The 18640-nt window shown below is 44.9% G+C and overlaps 1 protein-coding gene across 7 annotated transcripts in view; it reads right to left on the reverse strand.

Moving 5' to 3' along the window:
- The window catches only part of EVI5 (ecotropic viral integration site 5), a 181371-nt gene that overhangs the window by 134855 nt on the left and 27876 nt on the right, over positions 1–18640 (reverse strand). For 6 of the 7 annotated variants that reach the window (XM_058659185.1, XM_058659201.1, XM_058659178.1 and 3 more), the window contains exon 2: positions 1640–1869. In XM_058659185.1, coding sequence (XP_058515168.1) covers positions 1640–1788 — 149 coding nt within the window. In that variant the 5' untranslated portion in view covers positions 1789–1869. Of the gene's footprint in view, positions 1–1639; positions 1870–4535; positions 4846–18640 lie in introns of those variants that run through there. The other variant, XM_036494680.2, reaches the window with a different exon arrangement.

The raw sequence follows: 18640 nt of genomic DNA on the forward strand, positions 1-18640 counted from the left end.
AGACAGTGTTTTTAGGGGGAAAACCAGAGGACAGTCTGGGTCAGGCCAGAGACCTAGGCAGGGCACAATAACATCGCGAACCACCCACCGGAACACACAAAAGCTGAGGCTGGGGGCATGCCTGGCTGGTCTAGGCCACAGTATGCACTCACTAGTGTCGGAGCAGGGGCTAGGCCACATCAGGTGGGACATAGATCCACCAGAATGCAAGAAAAACAAATCTGAGAGAAGATTTTGCAGATGACATGTGGGACTCGTGGCTCTACTGATCTGTGAGCAGAGCTGGGGGTAGTGATGGGCTGAGTCAGGCTGGACCATGGGACTGGACCAGGCCAGGCTGTAGCACCTGCTGGCACGTGCAAGGAGCAGGACTAAAGACAGACCACACCAAGCAGGTTGCTGCATCCGCCGGCACACGTGAGATCCAGGGCTGGAAGCGAGCTTGCTAGGGGAATTGGAGAACTCCCCTGGATGGCTGTAGCTTCTGTTGGCGAATGTAAGAGCCAAGACTGGGGCAGGGCCAGGCTAGTTAAGGTAGCAGCACCCATTGGCATTATGCGTGGGCCGGGTCTGGAAGCAGGTAAGGCTGAGCTAAGCCACAGCACCTATAGGTGTGCTCAACAGCCAAGAGCCAGATGGGATGTGGGGCTGACCTGGCTAAGCCACAGCACATGTTAGTACATGCAAAAACTGAGACTGGGGGCAGGAAGGGGACCTGGTAGGGATTACTGGGGATTGCCTCGTCTAGGCCACAGCACCTGCTGGTGCTCATAAAGACTGGACCCGTGGCAGGTTGGGCTGGGCTAGGCAACAGTACCTATCAGTTTATGGGAATGATGGGGCTGAGGGCAAAAATGACCAGGTAGCTGCTTCACCAATATGTATGTTAGCTGCTGCAGGTGAAAGATTGAACCTGACCCTGCACTCACTGGTGCACATAAAAGTCAAGTCTGAGATCACCCCAAGCGAGATTTCTTGGGGCATATCCCAGCTAGACCTCCCTACTCAAACCCCAGCCACAGGGAAAATCACAACATATGTGGTACAACCCTGAAGTGCATGTGTCTGGAGCCTCCTCAGTTGCTGATGCCTGCATAGTGGACGGCATGCCCAGATGCACATGAGGACATGAGAGCCAGCTTATGTAGGCCAGCAGAGGACACTGAGTGCCAATTCAAAGGATGGAGAGCAGAACAGGTAGGACCACTCCCCTGGCAAAGCTCTGCAGTTTGTTTCTGGGGCTGGGGTCACACTAATGTGGTCTTTGTCAAACAACAGAACCTTGGAAAGATTTTCTCAATCCTGGTGCAATGGAGCTAACAACACCTCAGAACTATCAAAATCACTCATATAATACCTTTGGAACATGCTTCCCCACCTCAGGGTCTGTGAGGTGTCACCAAATGACTGCCCCTTTCCCCGGGTGTTATAGTCTGACAGCAAGGTATGACTCCTTTCCTCCCCTACCCCAAGGATATAAGAGAGGGAAAAAAATTGAAACATTTATCTCACCATCTTCCTCCACACCTGACTGTACCCACCCTAATCAGAGGCCCACATGGGTGTGTATCCCTCCAACTATGTAAAAAACATTAAAAATAAAATTTAAAACAAAACCAAAAAAAGCAACTTCACTTACCTATTTTGTTCCTCCAGCTTAGCCAGGAGTTCCAAGTCGTCTGGACTCAGCTGGGAAGGGGAAGATGGTGAAAGGGCCGGTGTTGACAGTGTGGTAGATGAGGATGTAGTGTGTAATGAAGCCGATGGACTTGCCACCTGACTGGCCATCTGGCTGACGGTATGCGTTACGGTGTTCTTCACCCATGAGAGAGTAGAACTCAGCTTTTCTGCAACCTTGTCTGTCGCCACCTAAGGACAAAAACAAAAGTTGCATGTATTTACCTCATTGCTTTCACAACCAAGAACTTGATAACCCTGTTAAGTTTTACATCACAAAACATACACACATTTTTCTAAAGATTAAAAAAAAAAGTTTTACAACACAACATTCTTTTTGAATTGACCAAGGTAAGCCCTGTTTCAGGAACCATTTCCCTAACACCAAGCTTTCAGAAACTATCTATTTCAGTCTTGGAACATGAACAGACCAAACCACAAACTGAAATCCATCAGCGTGTGATAACAATACTTCTGATAAGTAAGACCAGAATGGTTAAAAAAAAAAAAAGGAGAAAGAGTGGATCGGTTCCGTTTCTCCAAGAGGACAAAGAGATGACAGTCGTGACACCACGTGGCCACATGCAGCCTACCTGCTCCAAGAGCTGAGCCCCAGGTGTGAGGCTGCAGCCACAGAGTGCCTCTGACACCAGCACCCCTTCCAAGCTGCGTGTGAAGATGCACTGTGTGTTGAGCTGTGCCACTCACACAGCAAATGATGGGACACCTCTGACCTGAGACCTGCTGGTACTACCCCGTGTCCCCTGCCAAAGTCATACAAGGAGCTGAGTTACGAGGGATGGATGAGAGCTCCTCCAGAAAAATTCAGTAGAAGTTATATGTTAAGCAGAAAAAAGTAAAATATATACCATGTGATGAAATTTTTTCTTTGGTTACATATATATTAAAATGTATCATACTTTGGCATACAAGTGGGTGGGTTGAGTCAGCGCATGAAATATATTTTGGTATTGAGGTCTTAGTCAAAAACGTTTGAGCAACAGATGTTATAGTGAATGGTTACGTCACCACCTGGAATGCTCACATCCCATACCAGAGGGCCGTTCAAGCCCTTTACTTCAGATCCACCTTCTAGCTAAGGCACCTGGGAAGGCATGGAAGATGGCCCAACTGCTTGGGCCCCTGCCACCCACGGGGGAGACCGGGATGGAGTTTTGGTTCCAGGAATCAGCCTGGCCCTGATCTGGCTGTTGTGGCCATCTGGGGAGTGAAGTGCATATGGAAGATTCTCATTCTATCTGTATTTCTCCCTCCATCTGTCACACTGCCTTCCAAATAAATAAAAATTCTTTTTTCAATTCAAAGCCAAGGAATTATCAGAAGCCATGTCCCATCTCCGAGGACCCAGGTCAAGCTTCCTGCTAATGAGGACTCCGAGAGGCAGCAGTGACAGTTGAAGTAATCAGGTTCCTGCCACTCATAGGGCACACCTGGACTGAAAGACACCCTGCTTTATAGTTCCAGCACCCCAAGCTATGACCGCTATCTGGGGAGTGAAACAGTGGTGGAAGCTCTCTCTACATTCTTATCTCTCGGTCTTGTAAACACACATTCAAGGGATATAAGCAGAGGGAAGACTGAGACGCACAAGAGAAAAGCATGAGGGAGATCATCTGCACGTGCATACAAGCAAAAGCAGTCGTTTTGGCGGCTGGTGTCGTGGCATAGCATGCTAAGTGGCTGTCTTTAGCACTGGCATCCCACTGGGCACTAGCTTGTGTCCCAGCTACTCCACTTCCAATCCAGTTGGTTCCCTGACTATGGACTGGGAAAACAACCAAGGATGGCCTAAGTGCTTGGCCCGCTGCACTCATGTGGGAGATCTGGGAGAAGCTCCAGGCTTCTGCCTGGCCCATCCTAATCACTGGGACCATTTGGAGAGTGAACCAGAGATTGAAAGACCTGTCACTCTCTCTTTCTCTCTCTGTAACTCTTCCAAATTTATATTTTTTTAAAGTCTTGCCAATTCATAGATTACTACAGTTCATCAGTGCTAAGGCAAGGTAAAAACCAAAGAATGTGGAGCCAGCATCATGGTATAGTAAGCTAAGCCTCAGCCACTGGTCCCAGCATCCCATATGGCCACCAGTTCATGTCCCAGCAGTTCTACTTCCCTTCTATCTCCCTGCTTGTGGCCTGGGAAAGCACTAGAGGATAGTTCAAGCCCTTGAGACCCTGCACCCAGGTAGGAAACCTGGAAGAAGCTCCTGGTTCCTGGCTTTGGTTCAGCTCAACTCCAGCCAGAGTGGTCATTTGGGGATGGAAGATCTTTCTGTTTTTCCTTCTCTCTGTGACTATCTTTCAAATAAAAAAAATAAAACAAATATTTTTTCCTGACTTCGGATCGGCGCGCATCGGCCATTGCGGCTCACTTGGGGAGTGAATCATCGGACGGAAGATCTTCCTCTCTGTCTCTCCTCCTCTCTGTATATCTGAATGTAATAAAATGAATAAAATCTTTAAAAAAAAAAAAACAAATATTTTTTTAAATGTTTAGTCAAAGCTTTCTTTTTGCCAGGACACAGTAGGAGCCATGGTCAGCAACCAGATACCCTGCTGTGTGATTCGTTAGCCTATTGCTCTTATTTACAGCTGCAATTAGAAATTCATTTGTGAAATACCAATAATTTGCATCCCAAAAGCATACTGTATTTTTTAAACAGAAAGCTTACCGCATAAAAATTTATGAAATTGGTACATTTTACTATTTTTTTTACCAGCTATTAACGTCAAATAGTTATAACAGAATTAATGTCTTATATTTCCATTACACAGAAGCCCCTTATTCCAGTGGCTATTTTGCCCTCACTAATTAAGACAAACGAGTTCATCATTACCCCCTCTGCGCACTACAGCGGCAGGCATCCATTTAAAGGGTCGGGAAGAAGCAACAGCATATTTCTGACAGCCTTTCAGCTCCGTGAAATCAAAGTCGCCCTGTAACTACTGAAGACTCAGCAACTCATTTCCTAATTTCAAATTCTTAAATATAGCTGAGGTATTTAATGGCAGCTACAGTTCAGTAGAGTGTAATTATTCATGGTCCCAGAAATTCCACAGAGCTAGATCATTTCTCTTCCATCACCACGTTCTGTTTTGCCTTTTAACACTACTTTCCCAAACTTCCACTCAGCTGTCTCTGAAGCACCCTCCCTCTTTCTGTGGTGGGTTCAGGTCACAAAGACAGGATTAATCTGACAACCTAACTATGTCACAACCTTCCTTCTACCTCACAGAGGTGTTACGTGCTTATTTTTAAAAGTGAACACACTTCAAAAACACTAAAACCATCCTTTAAAAGGCTGAGTAATCACCCACAAAAGGTAGTACATGGGTATGACCCCATTTATATAAAAACCCAAAGGAAGAACATTAATGAGGCTGGTGGGAGGGATTAATGCTGCTGGCCACTTGGGTTTCTTTCAATGAAATTAAGTGCTCTGGGATTGATTACTGGCAGTGGTCATGAAAGCTGTATATATAGTAAACACCACTGAATTGTACACTTTAAAAGGGATGGTATGTAAATTACAGCAAGTACTGAAAGCATACTTTCTCCCATAAAAGTCAGTCTTGCTGGGCCCGGCACAGTGGCCTAGCAGCTAAAGACCTAACCTTGAACACCCCGGGATCCTATATGGATGCTGGTTCTAATCCCGGCAGCTCCACTTCCCATCCAGCTCCCTGCTGGTGGCCTGGGAAAGCAGTCGAGGACGGCCCAATGCTTTGGGACCCTGCACCATCATGGGAGACCTGGAAGAAGTTCCTGGTTCCCGGCTTTGGATCAGCACAGCACCGGCCATTGCGGCTCACTTGGGGAGTGAATCATTGGATGGAAGATCTTCCTCTCTGTCTCTCCTCCTCTATATATATCTGACTTTGTAATAAAAATAAATAAATCTTTTTTAAAAAGTCAGTCTTGCTGCATATAGCTCTTTGTATTTTATTAGAATGTCATAAGCATGCTCTCAAAATTCTAATTTCTAAGATTCCAACTTTATATCCAAACTCACAAGGGAGAGCGAGCCACAGTCATAGTTAATTACTCGCTGAGTCACACTGTGAAAGTGAATCCCATTCCTACAGCACAATATATCCCTCTGAGTAAACAGAATTTTGTGGTTGAGAAGCACTATGAATGTGAATCAGTGCCTGCACTTTAGTGTTCAATAAATTCTGGCCAATAAATAAATCTTTGTTGAAAGTCAAATTAATTAAAAAAACAGTGTAGTGTGACACTGCACATCTCATAAGGCTTATACTTCAGCTACATACAGCTATATCCATCTTCTCATCTATTAGCCCTAATCAGAAGCCATGTGTTCGGCACAGCAGTTAAGAGGTTATTGTGAATGCAACATCCCATACAGCAGTGCCTGCATCCAAGTCCTGGCTCCCTGCTGACATGCACCTTTAAATGCAGCAGGTGATGGCTCAATTACCTGGGTCCTTGCCACTAACATGGGAGACCTGGATTGAGAATCCGCCCAGCTCGTGCAGCCATTCAGGGAGCTCTGTGTTGCTATACCATTTTTAAAACAGATTTATTTATCTGAAAGGAGGGGTAGGGGAAGAGAGAGAGAAAAAAATACTCAAAAGCTGGCCCAGAATCTCTGATACAGATCCAGACATCCTATTCATTGTTGCTTTCTTTACAAATTTATAAATTTATATGAAAGGCAGAGTTACATAAAAAGACACAGAGATCTTCCATCATTCTGTCATTCCCCAAATGGCCATAATAGACAAAGCTGGCTGGGCCTGTCTGAAGCCAAGATCCAGGATTAGGGAGCTTCTTACAAGTCTCTCACAATGGTACATGGAACCAACCACTTAAAACACTTTGTCACTTCCCAGGTACATTAGCAGAGAGCTGCAATGGAAATGGAGCAGCCAAGACTTGAACCAGCATCCATATGGGATGCCTTCACTGCAGGTACCAGCCTTACTCTGCCACAGCACATGTCCCCTTCCCCACTGTTACTACTAGACCTAATTCACATCCCTTATCCTGATTAGCCTATATATTTTTTCTTTACATTTATCTGAAAGGTAGAGAGGAGCTGGAGCTGTGGTATAGTGGGGAAGGCTGTTGCCATCCCATGGGAGTGCTGGCTGCAGTCCCAGCTGCTCCACCTCTGATCCAACTCTCTGTTAATGTACCTGGGAAAGACACAAAAGATGGCTCAAATACATGGATCCCTACACCCACATGGGGGACCTGGAAGACGCTCTTGGTATCTGGCTTCAAACTGGCCAGCTCCAGCTGTTGAGGCCATTTGGGGAGTGAACCAGTGATGAGAATTCTTTCCTGCTCTGTTTTTCTCTTTTCTACAATAACAATACTAAAGCACAGAAGCCAGAACATAACTCTGGCTCCTTTAAACCTATAAATTCAAATGTTTTCAAGAACAACCAAAAACATTTTTTCCCACTGCCCCACAACAACGCAAAACTGCTTTATCTGATTACCTTCTCTAAAGGGCCTGCTGCTCACTTGTGCTACACTCACATTACCTGCTTTCTTCTCTTCTCGCCCCGATCTCTTTTTTTTTTTTTTGTGCTGTAGTTTCTAGGAGCCCTGAACTTTTTTTTTTTAAATTTTTTTTAATTGTATTTTTGTTGACAATATTTACATAGTTAATTACGGTAAAAAAAAAAAAAGGTTCAGGGGGAATAGGGAAGTGGGTAATAGTATTATGTCCATATTGTTTCCATCATGTATCTGAGGTAAAGCGGGGTATTGACGGAGAAGCCCCACCCAGTTTCCCGTCCACCCCAAGTCCCGGATGTGGGGTATGCTCTGAGATCCTTGTTCAAATGGTTTTAATAGTTCTCCAGTTATGAATCGCTGCCAGTTTCACTCGATGAGGTCGTCCACTGATTGACACAGTCCATCATAGAGTCTTCATTTGCCCAGTATTTCGCTGCCAACATATAGCTGAGATGGTTGATTGACTTGCTCTGTCCTCTGTCTTTTCTTGGCTAGCATTCTGAGTCCAGCAGTTCGATTGGGGAAATCTCCAAAGAAACTTTGAGGTATTCCCAGACCAGATTCTTGTATGTTCTAGCAAGCACAGGGCCCGGCACAGTCCATCACCCCGATCAGCTGGTGGTTTCAATTGCTGGGTTGGTTCTGTTTTCAGTCCTGATTTCCACTGGAACCAATGGGTGTTGCAGTCCAGCCTGGTTCTGCCCAGCACTTGCCCCTATCTCTTGACAATTTTCTTATACTCTGATACTAACAAAGCAGACCTCCAAAAAGCACTGCCTGATATCTCACTTTTCTTCCTTGAAATGAGTGGACCAACAATGGTACACCAGTCAAAACATTTGTCTTGTTTTTTACTGGGCTTACTTCTACTGTCAGATATACATATATGAAGCTATTTCAAAAGGTTATGAAAAAATGGAATTAAAAGGTAAGTTAGGGCCCGGCATGACAGCCTAGTGGCTGAATCCTCACCTTACATCCGCCAGGATCCATAGGGCACTGGTTCATGTCCCAGCTGCTCCACTACCCATCCAGCTCCCTGGCTTGCGGCCTGGGAAAGCAGTAGTGGATGGCCAAGGCCTTGGGACTCTGCACCCATGTGGGAGACCCACAGGAAGCTTTGGATTGGCACAGCACCAGCAGTTGCAGCCACTTGGGGAGTGAACCAGCAGATCTTTCTTTCTGTATCTTCTCTCTGTAAATCTGCCTTTCCAATAAAAAATAAGTCTTAAAAAAAAAAAGATAACTTGGGTACTAAACAACTACTGAAATTAGGAGTAGTTTTTTCATACACACATTTCCATGAACTTGTTATGAGCATCACACCTGGCTATAATGGCTTTAATTTTTTTATTCATTCAAGAGGCAGACAAAAAAGAGCTTTCTTCCACTGGTTTACACACAAATGTCCCCCAACAGCCTCTGGCTGGGGCCAAAGCCAGGAGCCAAGAATACAATTAGGTTTCCCAAGTGGGTGACAGGACCCAGTTAGTTAATCCATCACCACAGTCTCCCAGGGTCTTCATTAGAAGGAAGTTAGAATCAGGAGCCAAAAACAACAAACAAACTTCAATGTGGAATGCAAGCATATTAACCACCAGGCTAAACATCTACCTGTCCATGAATTTTTAAAGATTTGCTTATTTTTACAGGAAAGGTAGATCAGATTTAAAGAGAGAAGAGGCAGAAAGATCTCCCCAAGTGACTGCAATAACCAGAGCTGAGTTGATCTGAAGCCAGGAGCCATGAACTTCTTCTGGGTCTCCCATGCAGGTATAGGGTTTAAGCCACTTTGTTCTGTGTTAAGCCACTTTGCAAAACACATCAGAACGCTACAGTTAAAGGCAGTGGTTTCATACAGTCCTATGGTAAAGTGTCTAAATTAGCTTCCTTTTTAATCCCTTTGGCTTACTGAAGTGTGCAGCAGTCCTGAACATCGTATTCACGTCCAGCGAAACACATGGTATAGTCTTGAGGGACTTGTGATCAGTCTTCTGTACCACCTTATCTCTGAATTCCATGCAACTCTACTGTATGGTGGCAGAGGATTAGGACGCCAAGTCTGATAGGACAGAAAGACTTCACCAAACAGTCAAGTGGTGCCAGGCACTGTTCTAAGCACACTGCATGGATTATATCATGTAACTGTCAAAATCCTACAGAATAGGTGTTAGTATCTTTCCCATTTCACAAGGAAATGACAACACAAAATGCTACACAACCTCGACAAAGTCACAGAGCTCATGAGTCAAACATACGGCAGGTACAGCCTGGCAATTTCTGTTGGATCACTGATGAGATACACCCACCACAGTGAGCTGTCTGTCCCACTGGGCCTGAGGTACACCCATCCTGCTGGCAGAGCTCTCACGCATGCCCATGGCAGGTCCACAGGATCCAGGCACCATCTCCATTTTGGCTGCATGGGATTCTCAGACCTGGCAGTAACTAGAAGTCAAAGCAAAACAGCTCAAGGCATCTGCATTACTGCCACAAGAAAAGTCAAACAGTGTGAGGCTTCCACACGGCTCAAGCACCAGTGCACACACTTGGCCAACTTTCCTGAACAAGCAGTAGATAATCTTCCAGGTGATGTAGCCAATGGCAGTTAACTATGAAAGAGCCAATGTTGCAACTGGAAACTTTATACAAAGGTGGAGGGCTGGAGAGCACCAGACGGAACTCACACAACAAGACCATGAAGATGTATGTCCACACCTTCAAAGACAATTTCTAAAGGGAAATCCTCAGTGTAGCCAGTGCTGGATACCTCAGAGCTGAAAAGAACTTCGATTCTTCACAGTCACATATTTCACCAATTTGGGGTGACACCGGAGATTGCCATTTGGCACAGATGACATTGGCTGACACTTGGGAGGCCTACATGCCATGTCTGAGTGAAAGATTCAAGCCCCACCTCCACTTTGATACAGCTTCCTGCTGTGCAACCTGGGAAATCAACTGAGAGAACCAAGGGCAGTGCTCCTGGCTCCTAGCTCCTGGCTTTGGCCTGGCCCAGTACTAGCTGTTGCAGGCCTCTGGGGAGTGAACCAGCAGATGAAAAAAATCTATCTCTGTCTAACCTCTTTTTCTGTCTCCTTGCCTCTCAAAATGAGACCAATTTTTTAAGTTTAAATTAAAATGTAAAGGATGATACTGAGCAAACAAATAAATTCATATTCCAAAATACATGATGCTCAAAGATGACCATTTCTTCAAAGTTCCTAAAAGTAATATAAAAATACAATTATTTATTTACTCATCATCTTCTAGTATTTCGTTGTTTAGAACTATACAGTCTCTTGGGCCCGGCGCGGTGGCCTAGCAGCTAAAGTCCTTGCCTTCAACGCACCAGGATCCTATATGGGTGCCCGTTCTAATCCCGGCAGCTCCACTTCCCATCCAGCTCCCTGCTTGTGGTCTGGGAAAGCAGTCAAGGATGGCTCAATGCTTTGGGACCCAGCACCCGTGTGGGAGACCTGGAAGAGGTTCCTGGCTCCTGGCTCCGGATCAGCACAGCACCAGCCGTTTAGCTCGCTTGGGGAGTGAATCATTGGATGGAAGATCTTCCTCTCTGTATATCTGACTTTGTAATAAAAATAAATAAATCTTAAAAAAAAAAAAAGAACTATAACAGTCTCATCTTTGGTTATACTTTGTTCTCTTTTAAAGATGTAGTTATTTGAAAGCAGAGTCGGGAGGGAGAGAGTCAGGGAGAGAGGGTTGGAAGAGGGGTGACAAAGACAGAGAGAGAGAGTATTCGTTTTCCATCTCATGGTTCATTCTCCAAATGCACACAACAGCCAGGCTGGGCCAAGCTAAAGCCATGGCAGGATTCCACCTGTGTCTTCCACATGGGTGTGAGGAACCTATGATGTTGAACTGGGATCACTGCTTCCAGATGCACTGAAGCTGCACCAAAGGTGTAGAAAAACTAGGACACAAACTGAGCCCTTTGATACAGAATGTGGGCATCCCATGGGGTGGTACAATGCCCATCTCTGGCTACATTTTTTTAGTATTCATTTTTATTTGAAAGGCATATTTTACAGAGAGGGGAGGGGAGACAGAGAGAACGGTCGTACATCTGTTGGTTTACTCCCCAAATGGCCGTAAGGGCCAGAGCTGAGCTGATCTGAAGCTGAGAATCAGGAGTCTCTTCTAGGTCCCCGACATGAGTGCAGGGCCCCAAGGTCTTAGGCCATCCTTTACTGCCTTCCCAGACCATAAGCAGAGAGCTGGATTGAAGTAGAGCATCCAAGACACCAATCAGAGCCCACATAGGATCCCAAGGCCACAGAGTGGAGGATTAACCTGTTCTGAAACTGTGTCAGGTCCCTAATTATATTTTTAAAGCAAACATTTTTCTTTCAGGATCAAACTCTAACAAGTATTTATATTAAAGAAAAATTCTGTGTGGTTTACAGTGTATCAGTCTGTTCTGGCATGGTTCCAATGGTACCAGAATTATTTAATCTATCACAGCCAGCGTGTACACTCTGGAGTATTCTCCACACAGTGGGCCCAATTCTGTTTTATTGCCATGGTAGTGATAATGGATATCAGATTTTGATTTCCTCCTAGTTTCACACCTCTAGCCATCTTCAGAATCCACTTGTACTCCAGCAAGCACCTGCCACTTTTTCTAACTAGCTGAAGTCTAGAAATGATAGACCCCAATAACTGCTTCATCTTCTTTGTGACCATAACCTTCCTGTCTTGAAATACAGTGGCCCCAACCAAATGTAGAAGAAATATTTCTTACAGCAGTGAGGTAATTTCTTTTTTTTATTTATTTTTTTTTCCGTATTGTTTCCTTCACATATCTGATGTAAAAGGGAATTTTAAGGGAGAAGCCCCACCCAGGTCCCGGATGCGGGGCATGCTCCGAGGATCTTTCTCAAGTGCTTTTGATAGTTCAACAGTTATTAATTGCTGCCAATCTCGCCACTCCAAGCACAAAGAAATCGCTGCAGAATCCACTGATTGACATAGTCCATCTCGGAGTCTCCATTTGCCCAGTTTTTCGCTGCCAACATATAGCTGAAGTGGTTTTCTTGTTCTGTCCTCTGTCTTTTCATGGTTAGGGTTCTGAGTCCAGCAGTTCAATTGGAGGGATCCCCAACGAAACTTTGTCTGAGGTGTTCCCAGACCAGATTCCTGTATGTACTAGCAAGTACAGGGCCCGGCACAGTCCATCGCCCCAATCAGCTGGTGGTTGCAACTGCTGGGTTGGTTCCGTTCTCAGCCCTATCCTCCACTGGAACCACTGGGTGCTACAGTCCAGCCTGGTTCTGCCCAGCACATACTCGGCCCTCACATAAACCAGTGCGGGCTGAAGCCTAGTCAGAGCAACCCACAATAACTCCCACCAGGCCCGCAACCTACCCTGGTTTGCCAGTATGTGCAGCAGACTAGTCCAGTCTGTCCCACATCCCATTCAGCAATTGCACATGTCAATAGGGCAATGAGGTAATTTAAAGCGAATCCTGTAGCTACTATGTTGTGTTTCAATTGTTGTACTACACCCATCATGCTACAGTACTAAAAAGACCTGATTCTTTTTTTTTAAATTTTACTTCTTTTATTATCTTTTTATGACACAATTACATAAGCCCTAGGATTTCCCTGATCCCCTCCCCAATTGTCCACCCTTACTGAGTTCCCCTATGTCATTTATATAGTATAGTTCTTCATACACAGTCTTACGTCCATCATTGCAGGAATGGACAATGGCAGAGAGTCCAGCATCTTATTGTCAACATACAGTAAAGTTTCATTGGGAGTTCATCTTTGTCTGGAAGTAGAGATGCACACTGCATTGTATCCTCACATCTAGATATGACAGTCTCCATTACACAGTTACTATATATCCCCTTAAACGAAAAGCCACAATACAAAATCAACAGGAAGAAAAATAGAAATTTACAATGCCATGAAATTAAATAACATGATGCTAGATATGATAGTCTCCATTACACAGTTAATATATACCCCATTAAATGAAAAACCACAAAACAAAATAAACAGGAAGAAAAAAGATTAACAATATCATGAAGTTAAATAACATGAATGACTAAGAAAAACAAAATCAAGGATCTTTTTGAAGAAAATAATGCTACTGTATGATCTATGAGTCACTGAAGAATTTAATCAGAAGAAAATGTTTTGAAGAGATGAAACTAAGAAAAAAATCAAAATCCATGAGCTATAGTTTCCACTGATCTTTCTTGGTGAAATGTGTCTCCTGTAGACTGTTTCTTTTTTTTTTTTTTTTTAAAGATTTATTTTATTTTTATTACAAAGTCAGATATACTGAGAGGAGGAGAGACAGAGAGGAAGTGGAGCCGCCGGGATTAGAACCAGCGGCCATATGGGATCAGGCGAGGACCTTAGCCACTAGGCCACGCTGCCAAGCCCAAGTAGACTGTTTCTTAATCCAGTCTACTAATCTATGATGTTTGATTGATGAGTTTAATCCATTTACATTCAGGGTTAATAGGAATGGGTGGTACTTTGGTCCTGCCATTTCAGCAGTGGGTTATTCATTGGTTTAGTCTTCTGTTGTTATTTTACAGGGATGTTCTTCGCAACTGCCTTTGGTTTTGGTGGGTGCCATTCCTTTCTTCTGTCAAAAGAACATCTTTAAGTAGCATTTGTAGGGCAGGTTTGGAAGAGGCAAATTCTTTTAACTTTTCTTTACTATGGAAGAATTTTCATTTTTAAACACAAAAGAAAGTTTTGCTTGGTATGCTATCCTGGGTCGACAATTTTTCGGTTTTAGAATCTGGAATATGTCATTCCATTCTCTTCTTGCCTGTGGAGTTTCCTGTGAGAGCTCTCCTGTGAGTTTAATTGGCATTGATTTTTTTTCACGTGCACATTTAAGGATCTTTTCCTTATGTTGAATTGAAGAGAACTTGATGATCATGTGTCTTGATGAAGATCGCTTTTGGTCTTGGGAGCTCTGTACCCCTCCTGGATGTTGTTTCCCCAATTTTTCCTCTAGGTTAGGGAAATTTTCCATTAATATTGCATTAAATATACTTTACAAACCAACTTCTCTTTCTACACCTTCTGGGACTCCCATAACTCTTATATTTGGCCTTTTAATCATGTCTTTCAATTCTTCAATACTTGTTTTGGCCTGATCCAGCTCTGCTTCCAGCTGTTTGTTTGTTTTCCCCTGGTGACAGGAAATATCTTCTAATTCCGAGAGTCTTTCTTCTGTTTGTTTCATTCTATTTTGGAGACTATCCACTAAACTTTCAATGTGCTCCACTGTAGTCTTCATTTCTGATATATCAGCTTTCATTTGGATTTATTTTCCAGTGTGACACATTCCTTGAATTCCTTGAATGCCTGCTTTCCCTGCTTCTCATTGTTTTTTTTTTTTTTTAAAGATTTATTCATTTTATTACAGTCAGATATACACAGAGGAGGAGAGACAGAGAGGAAGATCTTCTGTCCAATGATTCACTCCCCAAGTGAGCCGCAACGGGCCGGTGCGCGCCGATCCGAAGCCGGGAACCTGGAACCTCTTCTGGGTCTCCCACGCGGGTGCAGGGTCCCAAAGCATTGGGCCGTCCTCAACTGCTTCCCCAGGCCACAAGCAGGGAGCTGGATGGGAAGTGGAGCTGCCGGGATTAGAACCGGCGCCCATGTGGGATCCCGGGGCTTTCAAGGCGAGTACTTTAGCCGCTAGGCCACGCCGCCGGGCCCTCTCATTGTTGATAAGAAGTTTCATCACAAGTGTTTTGAATTCTGTACCCCTCATTTTCTTCAATGAACTCTGAGGTTGACAAAGGGTTTTGCTCCTTTGCAAGGGAGTCTTCAGTAATATCCATTGTGCCTCTGTCTCTTCTTTTGCCCTTGGTCATTGCACTTCTGGTTATCAGATTCTTCTCCTTGGGGCAGGTTTCTAAGCTCTGTCATCCACAGGTCTACAGTTTGCTTTTACTCCTTGCAGTTGGCACAAGGCTCTTTGCTTCTAGTCAGTTGTGCCACTCCATGCAGCAACTTCCTGGTCTGGGTTCTTATGTTAGATTTCCACCATGGTCTCTATAGCCCCAGCTCCTGGTTCACCACTCACCACCTCCTGTAACAACCATTCTCTGTACAACCTTTCTCCCACTTCTGGTTGGAGCAGGTCCCAGGGTTAGGGAGACACCAGGTGTCCTATATAACCAGATTGTTGGTAGTAGTGATCTTGCTGGAACCTTTGACCATTAGGTCTGAGAGCCACATGGACCTATTTTGTCCCATACAAAGCCATGGTTGGTATTATTTTCTTGTGGGACCTGTGCAATGCACTGAGCTCAGTGAGTTCTCACCAAGCTCAGCACATGCACAGCTCACAGTTGTCCCCTGCAGTCTTTTTTTTTTTAAGATTAATTTATTTTATTGGAAAGGCAGATGTATAGAGAGGAGGAGAGACAGAGAGGAACTTCCATTCAATGATTCACTCCCCAAGTGGTGGCAATGGCCGGTGCGTGCTGATCCGAAGCCAGGAGCCAAGAAACTCTTTCCGGGTCTCCCACGCGGGTGCAGGGTCCCAATGCCTTGGGTTGTCCTCGACTGCTTTCCCAGACCACAAGCAGGGAGCTGGATGGGAGTGGAGCTGCTGGGATTAGAACTGGTGCCGGGCTCGGCAGCATGGCCTAACTGCTAAAGTCCTCACCTTCAACGCACAAGGATCCCATATGGGCGCCATTTCTAATCCCGGCAACTCCACTTCCCATCCAGCTCCCTGCTTGTGGCCTGGGAAAGCAATCGAGGATGGCCCAAAGCTTTGGGACCCAGCACCCGCGTGGGAGACCCAGAAAGAAGTTCCTGGCTCCTGGCTTTGGATTGGCACAGCACCGGCCATTGCGCTCACTTGGGGAGTGAATCATTGGACGGAAGATCTTCCCTTCTGTCTCCCCTCTCTGTAATCTGACTTTGTAATGAAAAATAAATAAATCCTTAAAATAAAAAAAGGGGGACAGGGCATGGCACGATAGCATAATGGTTAAGGTCCTTGCCTTGAACGTGCTAGAATCCCATATAGGCACTGGTTCTTATTTGTTTTTAAAGATTTATTTATTTTTATTAAAAAGTCAGATGTACGGAGAGGAGGAGAGACAGAGAGGAAGATCTTCCATCCTATGATTCACTCCCCAAGTAAGCGCAGTGGTTGGTGCTGCACCAATCCGGAGCCAGGAGCCAGGAGCCAGGAACTTCTTTCTGGGTCTCCCACACGGGTGCAGGGTCCCAAGGCTTTGGGTCATCCTCAACTGCTTTCCTAGGCCACAAGCAGGGAGCTGGATGGGAAGTGGAGCTGCCGGGATTAGAACTTTAGAACCAGCACCCGTATGGGATCCCGGGGTGTTCAAGGCGAGGACTTTAGCCGCTAGGCTATTGCGCCGGGCCCCCTGCAGTCTTAAAACTCCTGCCACACTGTACAAAACCGTGCCTGATGTGCCACGACTAAAGCTCTTGATCTGCTGGCCATCAGGTCTGGGGGCTACTGGACTGATCTTGGGTGGAATATGTAGGATGCCACAGTGTTGCATTTCACTGAGCCAGAGTTCATTCCCAGCTCAATGCATCCACATTCCTGCCCCATAGCCCTTGCTTCCTTAAGCAAAATGGTGCCTGATATTGCTCTAGGGGGCAGACTGGGTTGTGAAATTCAACCTGTTCCCATATTGCCCATCTGCTGCTCTGTCTCTGCTCCTCATCAAATTAAACAGACTAGCAGGACGAGCAGTTCTTTGTCTGGGTTCACCTCTGGAGCTCCCCCAGTAAATGCCCCTTCCCACCTGGTTGCTGGTGCAGTTCCAGCTGCTGGTGGAGTTGAGATCACTGCCTGCTGAATGCTGCTGGGGTATCAGTCACTGCAACACCACACCGTTGTGTCTGCTGCTTTTCTGTGTCTGTCAGTCTCCAGGATCCCTCTGCTGTTGCTCTGTCCTCTCCTATTTCCTAGAATGTGCCCTCTGTTCTTCACACTGGATAATATTTCTCCGTCTGTTTAAACGTGTCCTTACCCTATTCCGCCATCTTAATTCTCCAAGACCTGATTCTTAAAATGTATTTATTTATCAGAAAGGGAGAAAGAGATCTTCCATCAGGGGATTCAAGAAAGAAGCCAGATGTCAGGAATTTAATCCAGGTCCTCTACCTGTGTGACAGAAATCCAACTGTTTCATACATCATTACCACCTGCCAGAGTGCACATCAGCAGGAGGCTAGACTCAGCAGCTGTAGCAGACAGCAAACCCAAACAGTCCTACGTGGGACACAGGCCTGTCAGCTAAAGCACTAGCCTGAAGGCCCAGCATTTTACCCTGGCTCATTTCTAAACTTCTTGCTTCAGGCACATGTTGTGCTTCTTTTTCCAGTTTCCTAGAATAGAAGCTTAGACTGCTGATTTTTCATCTTTTCTTCTATCATATGCATTCAAATGCAACTAATTAACCTCCAAGATGTGCTTTCCCTCACTTTCATTTCCTTCTATTTTATGCTGAGACTTTCTAAACCCACATGTTTACCTGTAAGTATTCAGTCTCTAAATGTTTATACATTCTCCATCCCTCAACTACACCAAAGAAGTTGCACAAATCATTGCTATTTTTTTTTAACTTCATTCCACCATAGTCTGAGGGCACAAGTTATGTTTTATGTTCCAGGTTCCAGCGTTTTGGTGAATGTTTTGTATGAACGTGAAAAGAAGGTGTATTCTGCTGTTGTTGAAAGTATTCCAGAAACACTAATTCACTCCAGTTGACAGACGCTACTACTCAAAGATGGCCTTACTGGTTTTCTGTCTGCTGCACTTACAAGTCACGGAAAGGTGCTGAAGTCTTTAATTGTAACAGTAAACCTATCTACTACTTCTTGTAGTTCCGGGCTCACAAATGCCTAAAGAGATGACCTCTTCATCATTATATAATGTCTGTCTTTTCCCCTGGTAATTTTCCTTCTTAAATATGCTTTGTCTGAAATTCATATAGCTATTTCCAAACTGCTGCTAACTATCCTAAAAAGCAAACAAAAACTTAAGTCCAACACACACACACACACACACACACACACATTTGAGGTCATCAGATAGTTACCAGATTTTGACTCTACTTTTGAACCAGGGCCAACTCCCTTACATTCCTGGAAACACAATTTGACATTTGAATGAATGCTTGCAGGAGTGGGGCCCAGCTTGTAATAGGCTAGGCCTCCACCTGCAGTGGAGCATCCCACATGGGCGGCAGTTCCTGTCCTAGCTGCTCCACTTCCCGTGCAGCTCCCTGTTTATGGCCTGAGAAGACAGTGGAGGATGACCCAAGTCCTTGCGACCCTACCCCCACACAGGAGACCTTTATAGGATCCTGATGCTTCTAAGCAGAGGATAGCAAATCGAGCCCTTGCATCAGGCCCCACTTCTATGATGCTTTTTGCCTATATTAA

Source organism: Ochotona princeps, chromosome 2 (genome assembly GCF_030435755.1).
Source record: "Ochotona princeps isolate mOchPri1 chromosome 2, mOchPri1.hap1, whole genome shotgun sequence".
In the NCBI taxonomy this organism is placed as follows: domain Eukaryota; kingdom Metazoa; phylum Chordata; class Mammalia; order Lagomorpha; family Ochotonidae; genus Ochotona; species Ochotona princeps.